General features: G+C 46.6%; 1 protein-coding gene across 1 annotated transcript in view; it reads left to right on the top strand.

The window, feature by feature from the left end:
- The window catches only part of wls (Wnt ligand secretion mediator), an 84232-nt gene that overhangs the window by 34949 nt on the left and 33041 nt on the right, over positions 1-16242 (top strand). The window contains exons 3-6 of the mRNA XM_038794414.1: positions 237-361; positions 6930-7091; positions 10987-11123; positions 12019-12187. Coding sequence (XP_038650342.1) covers positions 237-361; positions 6930-7091; positions 10987-11123; positions 12019-12187 — 593 coding nt within the window. The remainder of the gene's footprint in view (positions 1-236; positions 362-6929; positions 7092-10986; positions 11124-12018; positions 12188-16242) is intronic.

A 16242-nucleotide genomic window follows, 5' to 3' on the forward strand; every position in this document is an offset into this window, starting at 1 on the left:
AACCCACGCACACACGGGGAGGACGTGCAGACTCCGCACAGACAGTGACCCAGCCGGGAATCAAACCTGGGACTCTGGAGCTGTGAAGCATTGATGCTAACCACCATGCTACCGTGCTGCCCACAATTGCACCATTGCCTCATTGGACATAAGAGAAGAATTTGTTTCCAAAAATAATTGGCTAAAATTGAATTTTGATTTTGATTTTTGTTTTCTTTCCCCCCCCCCCTCTTCAGGTGAGGGAGCTGTGGTGACATTGGACGTCTCACTCGGTTATCGTGATGACCGCTTCAGTGAATGGACAGAAATGGCCCATTCAATTGAGAACCGGAAGCTAAATTGCAACTTTTCATCACCAAAAGTAAGTCCTAGCTTATTTCTACAGCATCTCATTACGAGTGCGAATAGAAGATCCAGTTTAAAAGTTCTGAGCACTACGATGCAGATTAAATAATGAACAAACTCGCAAGCCAAGTATATATTGTATTCCATGAACGCCACTGACGAATCATTTCAGAAATGCCCCATTGGAGTTTTTAACACCTCAGATTAGTGGGTTCCAGGTTTAATTCCTGGTCTGTGTTAAGTTAGCTGGTTTAGTCAGGCAGCACAACTAGTCACAATGCAGAGTGCTAAATATAGGCAAAAGCCAGCCAAAGTTACTATTCCTGCTCTTATCCAGTTACAAACTTGCAACATACACTTGTCTGGATGTTGGCTTGAGGACAGGGCTGTGATACCTCTTGTGGTTAAACGGTCTACCGATGCTTCTTCTAAATCCTTAGACTTGCTGCGTACAACTTCACAAGTACTATTCCCTCACTTTGTCAAGTATCCTTCATCATATTTGATCCTAAAAGGTACCCCCCCTCCCCCCCCGGCAAAATCAGGCTCTGGCCCTTGGGTGATATAACTTTTTAAAAATAAATTTAGATTACCCAATTATTTTTTCCAATTAAGGGGCAATTTAGCGTGGCCAATCCACCTACTCTGCACATCTTTGGGTTGTGGGGGCGAAACCCACGCAGACACGGGGAGAATGTGCAAACTCCACACAGACAGTGACCCAGAGCCGGGATCGAACCTGGGACCTCAGCGCCGTGAGGCGGTTGTGCTAACCACTAGGCCACCGTGCTGCCCCGGGTGATATCACTTAACTCCACATGGACCTGAGACTGAACTTTGGAGCATCTCAATATGGTCCAGTAGCACACTGGGTAGTGCATTTGGCAATTAACCTTTCAAAAAAAAAAACTTGTCACATTTTAAAAGAAATTTGGAAGTGTAATGACCTCCAATTAGCACTATTGGTTGGCCAATTGGAGTATGAGCTCCCTCAATGATAGCTCATTGAGGGGGCCCATATAAGCACCTGTGTAGGCTTTGTGATCCAGTTGTAAGTTGACTGGAATGCTAGCAGCACTGTTGGAGCTGCTCTTGTATACAGTTATTGGCAATAAATATTGGTGTGGTGACGGGACTCCTGCCTCCTGGATTATTACAGTGGCGACGAGGTAAACAAAGAACTTTGCGGAGACCAGCTGTACACTCTGAGTGTAAGCCTTGCTAATTCAAAAATGCCGTTTTTTGGGAGGTTGGATGCATTCGACCCGACTATTGAGGACTGGTCCCAGTATGTGGAGAGAATGTGTTACTACTTCCGGGCCAATTATATGAAAAAATGAAATGAAATGAAAATCGCTTATTGTCACGAGTAGGCTTCAATGAAGTTACTGTGAAAAGCCCCTAGTCGCCATATTCCGGCGCCTGTCCGGGGAGGCTGGTACAGGATATAACTACGGGCGAAAGGAAACGGGTTATCCTGCTGTCGGCGTGCGGACCCTTAGCTTTCGCCATTATACGTAGTCTAACTTATCCCGATGCGCCGGACACAAAACCTTTCCAAGAATTAACGGAATTGGTGAAAGAGCACTACGACCCAAAACCACCCCTCATTTTGCATAGGTACAGATTCTACAGAGCGAAGTGGGAAGACAGGGAGTCGGTCACAAATTTCTTGACCCGCCTGAGAAGGCTGGCGGAAAAATGTGAGTTCGGCCCGACGCTAAATGAAATGCTTCGGGACCGGTTAATGTGTGGTATAAACAACTTCACAGTACAGAAACGCCTGTTGGCGGAAACGGAGCTAGACTGCAGGCAGGCGTTACAGCTCGCACTGTCCCTAGAAAAGGCAGCAAGTGCGGCGCAGGAACTACAGGGCACGCCAATGGAGGTAAATACCTGTGAGAGGGACTACGACAACGGTTCCTGCTACCAGATAGCCGCTCTCAGGAAAAGCCTGAGGAATAGAGGGAAAAAGGAAAACCCCAGAACTGCCCCCAAGTCTGTCAGGACTAACTGGAGACAGGGAAGTACCGGCTGAGGCTCCCCCAACAGAGAAGGACCGTTTCTGGCACCAGACAGTGTGGGGTAACAGCGACAGAAACCCTAGAAGGAGGTGGCAAAAGAGGAATAGCAGGTGGGGACGCAGGGAAGTACACAACCTAGACGCCCCATCCTCCTCCGAAGGGGAACAATTATATAATATTGCGATGAAGAAAGCAGAACCTATTAAGATTACCCCACGGGTGAACGGTCGGCCGACAATAATGGAAATAGACACGGGTGCGGCCGTATCAGTAATGGGAGTGGCAGCATTTAAAAAAAAAAAAATCAAAGATGGACTCCAGCCACTAACCCTAACAAAAACATCGACAAAACTTAAAACCTACACGGGGGGAACCCCTGGAAGTTCTAGGCACGACTCATGTACCCGTGGAATATGAGAAACAATTGCTCAGATTACCGTTGACGATAGTAGAGGGCTCCGGACTGAGTTTAATTGGACGGAACTGGCTGAAAGAGCTAAAATTAGATTGGATGAAAATTTTCCAGAGTGGAAGCGGGCAGTTGAGCGGAGTACTCCAAAATACCCGGAGGTCTTCGAAGAAGGTTTGGGGAAATCATAGGCGCCAAAGCAACTTTGCACGTGGACCCAGAAGCCCTTCCGAAATTTTGTAAGGCCAGGGTGGTACCTTTCGCGTTAAGAAAGAAAGTAAGGGCAGCACGGTGGCCTAGTGGTTAGCACAACAGCCTCACGACGCTGAGGTCCCAGGTTCGATCCCGGCTCTGGGTTACTGTCCGTGTGGAGTTTGCACATTCTCCCCGTGTCTGCGTGGGTTTCGCCCCCACAACCCAAAAATGTGCAGAGTAGGTGGATTGGGCACGCTAAATTGCCCTTTAATTGGAAAAAAATAATTGGGTAATCTAAATTTTTTTTAGAAAGAAAGAAAGAAAGTAGAGGTCGAAATAGAAAGGTTACTGCGCGACGGCATTAGCAGACCAGTACCGGAATGGGCAGCGCCGGTGGTACCAATTTTGAAGCCAGACGGCTCGATACGTCTCTGTGGAGATTTCAAACAGATGGTAAACAAATACGCACTGCTGGACAAATACCCAATCCCGAAAATAGACGACTTGTATGCCAAATTGGCAGGTGGGCTTTTGTTCACGAAACTGGGCATGAGCCATGCCTACCTGCAGTTAAAACTGGACAAGGACTCCCAGAAGTTCGCTACGATCAACACCCTGAGGGGCCTTTTTCGTTATACTAGGCTACCTTTCGGAGTGTCATCAGCCTGCGCTATATTCCAGCGTACGATGGAAAATATTCTGCAGGGACTACCGCAGGTGGCGATTTATTTGGACGATGTCTTAATCACGGGTAGGACGAATAGGGAACACTTGAGGAACCTGGAGGAAGTGCTCAGGCGTTTCGCAAAGGCAGGCGTACGGCTTAAAAGAGAAAAATGTGTTTTTCTGGCCCCACAAGTGACATTCCTGGGATATAAAGGAGACGTGTCGGGCTTACACCCATTGGAAGACAGAGTAAGGGCAATAAAAGAATCCCCAGCTTCCACCATGGTCCAGGAGCTACGATCATTTCTAGGGTTGGTAACCTATTATGGCAAATTTATTGAAAATAGGGCGTCCATCCTAGAACCCCTCCACCAGCTACTAAAAAAGGGGCAGAATGGAAATGGTGCACCCGCCAAAACCGAGCATTTAGGGACATTAAGGAACAGCTGTCATCCGAAAATGTCCTAGAGCATTATGACCCAAGGAAGGAGTTGGTGGTCACTTGTGACGCATCCCCTTATGGGGTAGGAGCCGTCTTAGCCCATAGAGGAAGGAATGGGGAAGAACGGCCAATAGCCTATGCTTCAAGGACCTTGGCGATGACTGAGAGGAAGTACGCCCAAATCAAGAAGGAAGGACTGGTGGTGATATTTGCAGTAAAAAAAATTCACCAGTATCTGTATGGGCGGAAATTCACCATAGTGACGGACCATAAGCCGTTATTAGGGTTATTAAAAGAAGACAAGTCAATACCCCCGATCGCATCAGCTAGAATCCAACGCTGGGCGTTGCTACTGGCGGCATATAGATACGTTCTGGAGCACAGACCGGGAACGCGAGTAGCACATGCAGATGCTTTGAGCAGACTTCCCCTCCCGGACACTCCGCCGCTAATACCGAAAGTAGAGGAGACAGTAATGACTCTCAATTTTTTGGACACCCTACCAGTGGATGCACAACATATTCGGTTGTGGACGCAAAAAGACCCAGTTTTAGCCAAGATGAAGCATTTACTGCTAACAGGGGAACTGGAAAGACCAGGGGAGCCCCAGATGCACCATACTGGAGCAGAAGGGACCAAATAACCGTTGAAGACAGTATCCTATTATGGGGAGCCCGGGTAATAGTCCCAGCTCAGGGCCGTCGGGCAATCTTAACCGAGTTACATCACGGACACCTAGGGATGTCTAAAATGAAGATGCTAGCTCGAAGCTACGTTTGGTGGCCAGGATTGGACACAGACATAGCAGCCTTTGTACGTCGATGCCAGGAGTGCCAACAGGAGCAAAGAGTGCCACCAACTGTGCCATTGCACCTGTGGGAATGGCTAGGCAGACCGTGGACCCGCGTGCATATTGACACGCCAACCCTTTCATGGGCTCAATGTTTTTTGGTGATAGTGGACACCCACTCCAAATGGTTGGACGTCCACCGGGTAAACATGGAAAGCAGAGCATCGACAATTGAAAAGCTCAGGGCCTCGTTTGCAACACATGGATTTCCGGAGGTATTGGTGTCGGACAACGGAACGGCATTCACAAGTGGGGAATTTGGAAAATTCCTAAAAGAAACCGGAATCCGCCATATCAAAACGGCCCCTTACCATCCAGCGTCCAACGGCCTGGCAGAGAGAGTGGTCCTGACACTTAAAGCGGGACTCGAGAAGCAGCCGGCAGCGTCAATGGACACAAAGCTCTCCCGCTGGCTGTTTGATTACAGGACCACACCGCATTCCACAACGGGCATACCGCCAGCTGAACTCTTAATGGGAAGGCGGCTGCGAATAAGGCTGAGTCTCCTTTTCCCAAATTTAACGGGGAAAGTGGAGAAACAACAGCTGGCCCAACGCAGGGGCATGATCGTAGTCAGCAGCAGAGACATTTCCAGGTGGGAGCACCGGTTTGGGTCAAGAATTATGGGAATAGACCAACGTGGGTCAAAGGAACGGTAGAGTCACAAACAGGGCCCATATCCTATGAAGTTTCGATAGGAGGCAGGTTGCTGAAGAAACACCTAGACCAAATAAGGGCAGCGGAACCACATCTGGAGGCAGGCGAAGCAGGACCACCTCAAGCTGGGATATCCCAGACGGAAAATATACCCGCCCCCCCAGCCCCGAACAATTTCTCCAGACCCCATCACCCAGTCGTCAGAGTCGGAGATGGACACGTTCGACGAGGCCGCCACGCCACCTCTCCCTGAGGAAGAGGAAGAACAACTTCCAAGGAGGTCATCAAGAAAAAGATGGCACCTATAAGGTACACCCCGCCCACGTCTGAGAACGACCCGGCGGACGACACAGAGGTGACCGACCCGAACATGAGGAGCAGGAAGAAGCTCCGAGGAATGTCAGCTGGCAGGAATTCCTCAGACCTTGGGTGGGAGGGAGAGGGAGGGGAGGGGGGGGGGGGGGGGGTAAATGACCTCCAATTAGCATTATTGGTTGGCCAATTGGAGTATGAGCTCCCTCAATGATAGCTCATTGAGGGGGCCCATGGAAGCACCTTTGTAGGCTTTGTGATCCAGCCTTAAGTTGACTGGAATGCTAGCAGCACTGTTGGAGCTGCTCTTGTATATAGTTATTGCCAATAAATATTGGTGTGGTGATGGGACTCCTGCCTCCTGTGGATTATTACAGGAAGAAGAATCATGGCTAATTTTTACTAACTGCTGTACTCGTGTGGATTTGGATTGGGTCAGTATTATTCTTACTGTGGTGCCCTCCAGTTAGAAAAAGGCTGCTGATGATTGGGTTGGGGTATAAAGAATCATAGAATTTACAGTGCAGAAGGAGGCCATTCGGCCCATTGCATCAGCACCGGCTCTTGGAAAGAGCACCCTACTCAAGCCCACACCTCCACCCTATCCCCATAACCCAGTAACCCCACCCGACACTAAGGGCAATTCTGGACACTAAGGGAAATTTAGCACGGCCAATCCACCTAACCTGCGCATCTTTGGACTGTGAGAGGAACCCAGAGCACCCGGAGGAAACCCAAACACACACTGGGAGAACGTGCAGACTCCTCACAGACAGTGACCCAAGTTGGGAATCGAACCTGGGACCCTGGGGCTGTGAAACAATTGTGCTAACCACTATGCTACCGTGCTGCCCATTAGTGTCCATGAAATTACATTACAGCATGAGTACCTTGGGGAGAGGAGGGGAAAAGTTCTGCTTGTGTAATAAACTATCCAGTTCCTTCATTGTGTGGAGGATAATTAATTCTAATTTTGTTGTAGAGGGTAATTAATTCTAATTTTGTATATTTTTTTCATGTCCTGAACAGCATTATGATAGTCAAGGCCAACTGTACAACTGTGATCTACTTCCCTTCATGGAATTGGGGAGTGTGGCACACAAGTATTACTTAATTAACATTCGACTTCCTGTCAATGAGAAGAAGAACATTAACATGAAAATTGGAAAACTCAAGGATCTCCGGATGGCGGTAATGTCATTGATATAATTGCTGCTCTGTTCTGATGTTCAATCATCATGTTTGACTTTTCACGCTAGTCATTGATTAAACATTAATGAATTTGCTTGTGTTCCTTCCACTGCAGAAGACACTAATTAAGGAAAGGTTCTGGCAGTCCCAGCAATCCTGCACTGCCTTGCCAGACCTAAAGATTGGCTGTCTTATCTATTATTGACCATAGAGGAATTCTAGCCAAGTATAATCCTGTCTTCCACAGATGACTGCACACAAATGCAGTTACTAAGGGAGCTCCAGAGAGACAGTCCTAGTGGGAACACTGGCTGTTCAGAACTCTCTCAATATGTTGAGACAAACCTGGCTGGGTCAAATGCTGGGTAAGAGACCAGGGAGAAAGTTCATTCCTTTCATCAAATTATATTGAATTTGTTCTCCTTTTTAGGAGTGTTAATAGTGCTTATTATGAAAACTGAGCGAGCCTTCTGCCAAATAGGTAAATGGGAGGAAATGACTTGTTTAGAAGAGAATAGACTCCAAATACCAATATTGACTAATCCGTGCCAATAATTCCTGGAATTATACCTGACAAGCCATTTGGCCAATCTTGCCTATGCCAGCTGTTTGAAAATTATCCAGTTAGTACCCTGCAAATCGTTCCACTTCAAGTATTCATCCAACTCCCTGTTGAAAGTTTTATTCTTAAATCTGCTTCTACCACTTTCAGGCAGTGCAGTGCATTTCAGATCATTGTAAATAGTTGTATTATTAAAAAAAAATACATTATCTCATGTCACATCTTGGTTCTTTTGCCAATTGCCTTAAATTAAAATCCTCTGCCACAGTATCTCCTTATTTATTCTTCCAAAACTCTTCATGATTTTGACACCTACAAATTTCCCGATTTTGGTTTAAGGAAAACAATTCAAGTTTCTACAATCCTCCTCGTAATTAATAGTTTTCATCCTTGATATCATTCCAGTAAATCTCTGCACCTTTTCCATGACCTTGACATCCTTCCTAAAGTGTGGTGTCTAGGATTTGGCACAATCCTCCAGATGGGGCCTAACCAGTGAGTTTGCATAATGTCCTTGCTTTTGTAATGGATTTTCACCCTTGCGATGGGTAGCAGGACTCTGGAAAACTCCCAGCAGTATGGCTGCAGTTGGGTTACTGAAGGGGAAAACGTTCGGAGACCACCATGGGGGTTGCCAAATGCAAAGGCGGGCTTTTTAAATTTTAAAATTTTTTTTTAAATTTTAAATTTAGAGTACCCAATTCATGCAATTTAGCATGGCCAATCCACCTCACCTGCACATCTTTGGGTTGTGGGGGCGAAACCCATGCAAACACAGGGAGAATATGCAAACTCCACAGTGACCCAGAGCCGGGATCGAACCTGGGACCTCAGCGCCGTGAGGCAACAGGGCTAACCACTGTGTGGGCGGGCTCTTTTTAACAAGCCCCGCCTTGATGCTGTAGGCCTTTGTTCATCTCCGGCCATTCATGTGCGGTGGGATTCTCTGATCCCGCTGGCATCGCACCCTCGCCTGTAGGTTTCCTGGTGGTGTGGGGTGGCTTCGATCGGAATTCACATTGACAGAGACAGGAACAGAATCCCGCCACCAGCAAACGGTGTGCTGCTGAGAAACACGCAGCTGGGGGGCTGGAGAATCCCACCCTTCATTCGTTGGTCTATGCTCATGTTTTTATGCTGGGTCCCTTCCTGTCGCACTCTGGTTATCATTAGCCTGCAGTGTTGCCATGTCTTTTCTTTAGTAACTAGTTTTTAAAGTCCTCCCTATAGCCCTAGTTATGAGTAGTCTAGTTAGAGATTTGTGTAGTTTAAACAAAGACCATCACATTGGTACAGCTTTCTCTCTCTCTTTCCCTAGTATCCATAAAATTCCCACAGTGCAGAAGGAGACCACTTGGCCCATTGAGTCTACACCGACCCTCCAAAAGGGCACTCTACCCAGGCCCACTTGCGTGTCCCATCCCTGTAACCCAGCTAACCTGTACATCTCTGGAAACCAAGGGGTAATTTCCCATGGTCAATCCACCTAACCTGCACTTCTTTGGACTGTGGGAGGAAACTGGAGCACCCGGAGGAAACCCACGCAGACACGGGGAGAACATGCAGATTCCACACAGACATTGACCCAAGCTGGGAATCGAACCCGGGTCCCTGGTGCTGTGAGGTAGCAGTGCTAACTACTGTGCCACAATGCAGGTACCAGTGTCCTATAAATCAAAAAATGTTTCTCCAACACCAATCGATGAGCCATGCATTCAACTTTCTGGCCTTTATTCCGTTACCTGCAGCAGGAGTTAATAACCTTCAAAATAAATTTACCAGGAAAGGAAGAAGATTGAGAGAAGGAAAATAACCTCTTCTGCCCTCACTGTTTAAAGCCCTCACTGTTTAAAGTATGTTAATCAGGATCTTGTTTGACTTTAGGAGAAGGTTTACAGGTCAGGCCAGTTAGCTACATTGGCTGAAGCATTTGAATCAATATGGATAATGTTTTAAAATTTAGAGTACCCAATTCTTTTTTTTTCAATTAAGGGGCAATTTAGCATGGCCAATCCATCTATCCTGCACCTTGGGTTGTAGGGGTGAGACCCACGCAAACACTGGGAGAATCTGCAAACGCCACATGGACAGTGACCCGAATCGAACCCGGATCCTGAGCGCTGTGAGGCAGCAGTGCTAACCACTGTGCAGCCGTAATATGCATGGTCTTCACTCTAGCTCAAGTATGCACCATTGAAATTCCACTTTTGAAGCCAGTGGCCTCCGCTAGGAATCACCTCATTGAAAAATGCTTTGGCTGGACGGCATGGTTGTGCAATGGTTAGCACTGCTGCCTATGGCGCAGTGGACCCAGGTTCGATCCCGGCTCTGGGTCACTGTTCGTGTGGAGTTTGCACATTCTCCCCGTGTCTGCATGTGTCTCACCCCCAGAACCCCAAGATGTGCAGGGTAGGTGGATTGGCCACGCTAAATTGCAACCTTAATTGGAAAAATGAATTGGATACTCTAAGGGCGCGATTCTCCGCTGCCCACGACGGGTCGGAGAATAGCGGGAGGGCCTTCCCGACAATTTTCACGCCCTCCCGCTATTCTCCTCCCCCCCCCCCCCCCCACGGCCGCCCCACGACATGAATCGCTGCTCGCCGTTTTTTACGGCGAACAGCGATTCTCCCCTGGCCGATGGGTCAAGTTCCCAGGCCTTTACAGCCGTTTTCACGAACGCGATCACACCTGCTCTTACCGTTCGTGAAAACAGCCGCAAAGTGCCTGTCCCGGACAACCATGGCACCGATTGGCACGGCCGCACCACGCACTATTTGTTCTTCCGCCGCCCCGCAGGATCAGTCCGCGGGGCGGCTGAGGGGCATGCGCGGATGACGTCATCGTGCGCGTCAGCCGGCGTGACGCTTGGCGCGCGGACTTAGCGACGGTCGCTAAGCCCGCGATGCCGTGCTTCACGGGGCCCCGCTGCTAGCCCCGCCCGGAGGGGAGAATCGGGTCCTGGGAGGGGGCGCGGAGGCTGCCGTGAAACTGGCCAGTTTCATGGCAGACTTTACGACTCGCCGCATTTGCGGAGAATCGCGCCCTAAATTTTTTTTAAAAAGAGGACGCTTGTGTGGAGCATAAAAACTGGCAATGTACCAGGTGGGCGGAAGGACCTGTTTCTAAGCAGTACATTTAATGTAACATTGTCCAGCTATTGGAACTAGGATGTTGTTTGCCTGATTGGTAGCACACTAACCTTGTTATTGTATGTGGTGCTAGGGAAGTTGTTGTCTGAAAGGCTTCATTAAAATGTCACGTTCTATCTCACTTTTAATTTTAAAAAGGTTTTAGTTAAACTACTAAGTAACTACTTGATTCTCTTCACAGGCAATCCATCAGAATGGAGGATTCACAAGGGTCTGGTTTGCAATGAAAACCTTCCTGACTCCCAGTATTCTTATCATTATGATCTGGTATTGGAGGCGTATTACTATGATGACTCGCCCCCCTGTCCTCTTGGAGAAGTAAGACCAAAACTAAGGGGGTCTGATGGTTGGCTAATCTGTAGTCTTTGATTTTCTGCTATTCATGCTTACTCCTCGTTATATATAGGTATTGATTTGCTATTATTGCCCATCGTGGCTCACCTCCCCTTCACCTATGACCCTTAATAGACCTGCTATGTATCTCTTCGGGCTGTCTCATTCACAGTTGTGTCAGAGCCGGGATTTGTTCACGTAACAACTGAAAATGGTTTTGCTCAAATGTCAATTAAAAAAATTAAAAGATGTTTGAAAATAGTTAATTGGTGGCACAGTGGTTAGCACTATGGTCCACTATGGTCATGGTCCATGTAGAGTTTGCACATTCTTCCCGTGTCTGTGTGGGTCTCGCCCCCACAACCCAAAGATGTGCAGGGTAGGTGGGTTGGCCACAATAAATTGCCCCTTAATTGGAAAAAAAAAATAATTGGACACTCTCTAAATTTATAAAATAAATCTCGTAGCTCAGGTAATGTGTGTGTTTCTGAGAACATTTGATGTGAGTCAAATAGTATGCTAACAAATGAAAAATAGCCAGTTGAGTAAGGTGTCTATAGAATACTAACGCAGCATAACAGAGCGGTGTGTGTGGGGGGGTTAAACCAAGAGTTAAATCTGAAGATAAACTGTTTGCTGTAAAGTTGCGATAAATAATTGAAGAAAAATTTTCTAGAAACTAGTTGTATCCTATAAACATCAAGATTTTCAATGAAATTCTGTAGTTGAAAGTGCCAGGGATTGAAGCAGTTCTTGCGTTGCTTGTGCATGCAGGCACTCATTCCGGCTCTATGATTAGCTATGCAAGCTTCGCTATAAACTTAATAAACTGCTTCTGCTGTCTGTAGAATTTCAAAAGTTGTTAATAATTTATTTGCAGAGTAATTTTTGCACTTGGAATCTCTATGACCTTTATAAATATCCCAGTGGAATGGTTTTCCATTGGATTCGACTGGACGTGGATGTTGCTGTTTGGAGACATTCGACAGGGGATCTTCTATGCCATGTTGCTGTCATTTTGGATTATCTTCTGTGGGGAGCATCTCATGGTTAGTTTATTATGAAGCATACTTAACTCTCTGAAGACTGTCTTGTTTATGAGACTTTGACTATTTAATTTCCAAGGGATAGAATGTTCTACGTTTTTAAAAATATTACCTTTTTACATATTCATTTCACTGTCAAAGGAATTGCCCAAGCATGAGAGATTTTATGGAATATTATCACTTAACATATCCAGGATGAGTAATTTGTCTCGAGACAGTTGTTATGACAAGGTCAGTCACCTGTTCATTTTGGGAATCAAGAGGTGATTCTGGAGACACCTCTGGGGCGTGGGGTGAGGGTCTGCTTTGGGAGTTGTTCTAATTGGCAGCTGTACTCGCCAATCCCTGGCTAAGGAAGTGAATCTGAGATCAGCAGCTAATTCCCAGGGGGCGATTCTCCAATATTGGGCCCAAAACTTTGCGTCGCCGTGAACGCCATCGCGTTTCTAGACGGCGCGAACCGGGCCCGGTTACGTACGATTCTGGCCCCCATAGGGGGCCAGCACGGTGCTGGAGCGGTTCACGCCGTTGCAGCCTCCTTACGCGGTGACAAATGGCACTAGCCAACCCGTGCATGCGCAGTTGGGCCAAGTCAACCCGCGCATGCGCAGTTGGGCCAAGTCAACCTGCGCATGCGCGGGGGACTTCTTTTGCGCGCCGGCCCCGACCAAAATGGGGTCGGTGTTCAGGGGCCGGCCGCGCCATGATGTAGGCCCGGGGGGGGGGGGGGAAGAGGCCGATTGTGGGCCAGATCCCGTCGGAGGACCCCCCCCCCCCCCACACAGGCTGCCCGCCCAACGTTCCCGCAGAGTTCCCGCCAGCAGCGACCAGGGGTGAACAGCACCAGCAGGACTCCGCCGTATCGGAGCGTCCGCTCGGCCCATGCGGGCCAGAGAATCGGCGGCCCCGCCAATTCTAGCCGCCGGCAGCGCCAAAAGTGCCGGCGCAGATGGCACCGATTCTCCGTACCTCGGAGAATTGCGCTGGCGTCGGGGTGTCGTGGCGTGGTTGCAGCGATTCTCCGGCGCGGCATGGAGCTCGGAGAATTGCCCCCATATTCTTTAGTGGAAGTAGAATGACATCAGACCGGCATTTGGTAGTCTATTGCTGAAAAAGGCAAGTTATTTTAAAGCAAGCCTGTTTAAGTCTCTTGGTGTGCTTCAATGCTATGACAAACAATAAGCAAGTGTGTGTAACCCACTACCCCTCAGAATGGGAAGCATGATTTGTTGTTTTTCTTGATAGCTGGGTGTTTGAAGTTAAGTGAAGCTACTGCATTCTAACTGTTGCTCTATGTTTACTTGCTGCCTCTAAAGTAACAATGATTTTACGACAAGCATTTTGCAATATAGTGAAAGGTTGGAGAAGTGCGTTTGAGATTGTGTGAATGAGTTACACTATATTGCAGGATTAGATATTGGGTAGCATGTGTACACTTTATCCTCAATGTGAGACTCGGGGATCATTTGCAGGAGTGACCAATGCATCTGAACCTAAAATTAAATTGAAGTCAGACCCATAATTTGTAGTCAAGCCCATGGCTTCCTTTCAGTTCTCTACATCGGTCCCTGTAGGATTGCTTGGGTGTTACTTTCTTCTCCGTTCTTAGATTTGGCTCTTGCTGCTGGATTTGTAAAGTGTAATTTGCAGACCCTCCCCTGCCCCCCTTGAGAATTTGGTAAAGTATATGTCTTGTAATGTTAACTCAAAAGCAATGGCAGGAGCCTTTGAAGGTAGCAAATGTACATTTAAGTGGAGTGGAACCCGTGTAGGTTTTGCTAATTGGTTGTATTACTTACTATCTGTTCAATGGATTCTTTTTTTTCCTTTCCATAAATTTAAAGTACCCATTTCATTTTTTCCCAGTTAAGGGGCAATTTAGCGAGGCCAATCCACCACCCTGCACATCTTTTGGGTTGTGGGTGTGAGACTCAAGCAGACATGGAGAGAATGTGTAAACTCCACACAGACAGTGACCCAGGGCCGGGATCGAACCCGGGTCCTCAGCGCCAGGAGGCAGCAATGTTAACCGCTGTACCACGATGCTGCCCCTGTTCAACGGATTATTAAATACAATTTGTCTTTTTAGTGAATCAGCGTGTCTATATAATATATTACTACTTTTAGTGTGGGAGGAGAATGAAAAATTGTCAATAACACAGCTTCCTCCTCCACTCCATGTTCTTTTTTCTGTTTTTTCTTTTTGTTCTTCTCAGAATTGGTTAAGTGAATGTCACTGTGGGGCAGGGTTCAGACTAGAGTTATGTTGCTGCATCAGGATGCTTTAGATTTATATTTCACAGTTTTACTCTGCAAAACCGTCCTCAATTTGGCACTTAAATTGGCAATATTGAAGAGCACAGATACTTGAATTGGGAGTAATGAGGTTGAGCCTGAAGTACATTGTTGCTGTCGAGAGAGAACTTCACTCTGCATTTAACTATGCTACTTCTGATCTTGAACTGATTGTTGCACAGACAGTGTGACAGCGTAACTGTAATGTTCCATTCCCAGCATTAACAAACATCCCTTGAGTAGGTGGATTGCCCCTTAATTGGTAAAATTAAAACAAAAACTTTTTTAAAAAAAACATCCTTCTCTTGAGCATAAATTAGAGTTTCAAATAACCCAAGGTAAAGCAAATAAATTGTGTATCAGACTGAGTCACTGCTGCAAGATTCATACTTCAGTAGGGTGGCATGGCAGCACAGTGCTTAGCACTGTTGCTTCACAGAGCTAGGGACCCAGGTTCGATTCCTGGTTTGGGTCACAGTCTGCACATTCTCCCTGTGTTTGCATAGGTTTCTCCGGGTGCTCCGGTTTCCTTACAAAAGATGTGCTTGTTAAGTGAATTGGACATTCTGAATTCTCCCTTTTTTGTGCACCCGAACAGGTGTCGGTGTGTGGCGACTAGAGGATTTTCACAGTAACTTAATGTGAGCCTACTTGTGACACTAATAAAGCCTATTATATTATTATAATAGATCTTGCCAACATAATGAGCCAGAATCAAATGGTTTGGCCTTGCATTTCAAAGGATGATTATTTGTTCCAGTGCAATTTTTTTATTGTAACAAAACTCGTGAGAATATTCTATTCTGTTCTGATTTATACAAGTTGTTGTGTTTATAGGAGCAATTCCTTAGTTTTCATCTTATGCCTAATATCCAGTGGCCCAGGATGGAACTAGACAAAATAAGGCAAAGTAATTTATGTTGTGTTAGCTAAATTCAGATGTGATGACAACAGGGAAGGCTTAAGGGTCCACAAAGGAGGCCTTTTGTAGACTGCAATTTCCACATGATATTACTGTGAATTATTGAAGGTTTTGCTCTGAAAACTTGAGACCAGAAATAGACAAATGAAGAATCCTTTTGAATCAGGGTGGATGTTGGATGTGTAAGTACACATTCTTTGGAGATGCTGCCTGACCTGTTGTGTAGTTCCAGAATTTTCACCTTGTATCAGATTACAAAGGAGTAGTGAATTTTCTCCCCCTTTTACAGGACTCTTGTTACCATTCTGACGATTCCGCAGGCATTAACCTTCTGATACTTCACCCAAGTGGTTATCTTCACGGCTGAGCCTTGACCGCAAACATTAGCAACTATTTGTCAATGGAAACACTATGCAAATGTATTGCAAGCAGGATCTTGGGAATGGAGTGATCAGAGTTTATGACTAACTTTCTCAACCTCTCTAACCCTAAACTTCCTGAGATTAATTTAAACAACAGTTATTCTTGTCCCAGTAGAGTTTGGTAAGGCAGCGCAAAATGGTAATTAAACCCGGGCCTGGATATTGTGTACGTTGGTGCAAACACAATCGGCAGGCCTGGAAATGGTCACATTCACAATTGAATGCAATTCCATCTGCCAATGAAGGGCGTGAAATGTAGTCTGGCCCTGTAGAGTGCACGCGTCAGAAATCCTCCCAGGAGAGTCAGGAAAAAAAGAGCCCTCAAAAAAAAAGAAGCTTCCAATGCAAACATTTCTGCAGAAACCACAGGAAAAGGGAGGAATTATCAACAATAAAGCAGCAGAAAACTCTAACAACTC

Source organism: Scyliorhinus canicula, chromosome 4, assembly GCF_902713615.1.
Source record: "Scyliorhinus canicula chromosome 4, sScyCan1.1, whole genome shotgun sequence".
In the NCBI taxonomy this organism is placed as follows: domain Eukaryota; kingdom Metazoa; phylum Chordata; class Chondrichthyes; order Carcharhiniformes; family Scyliorhinidae; genus Scyliorhinus; species Scyliorhinus canicula.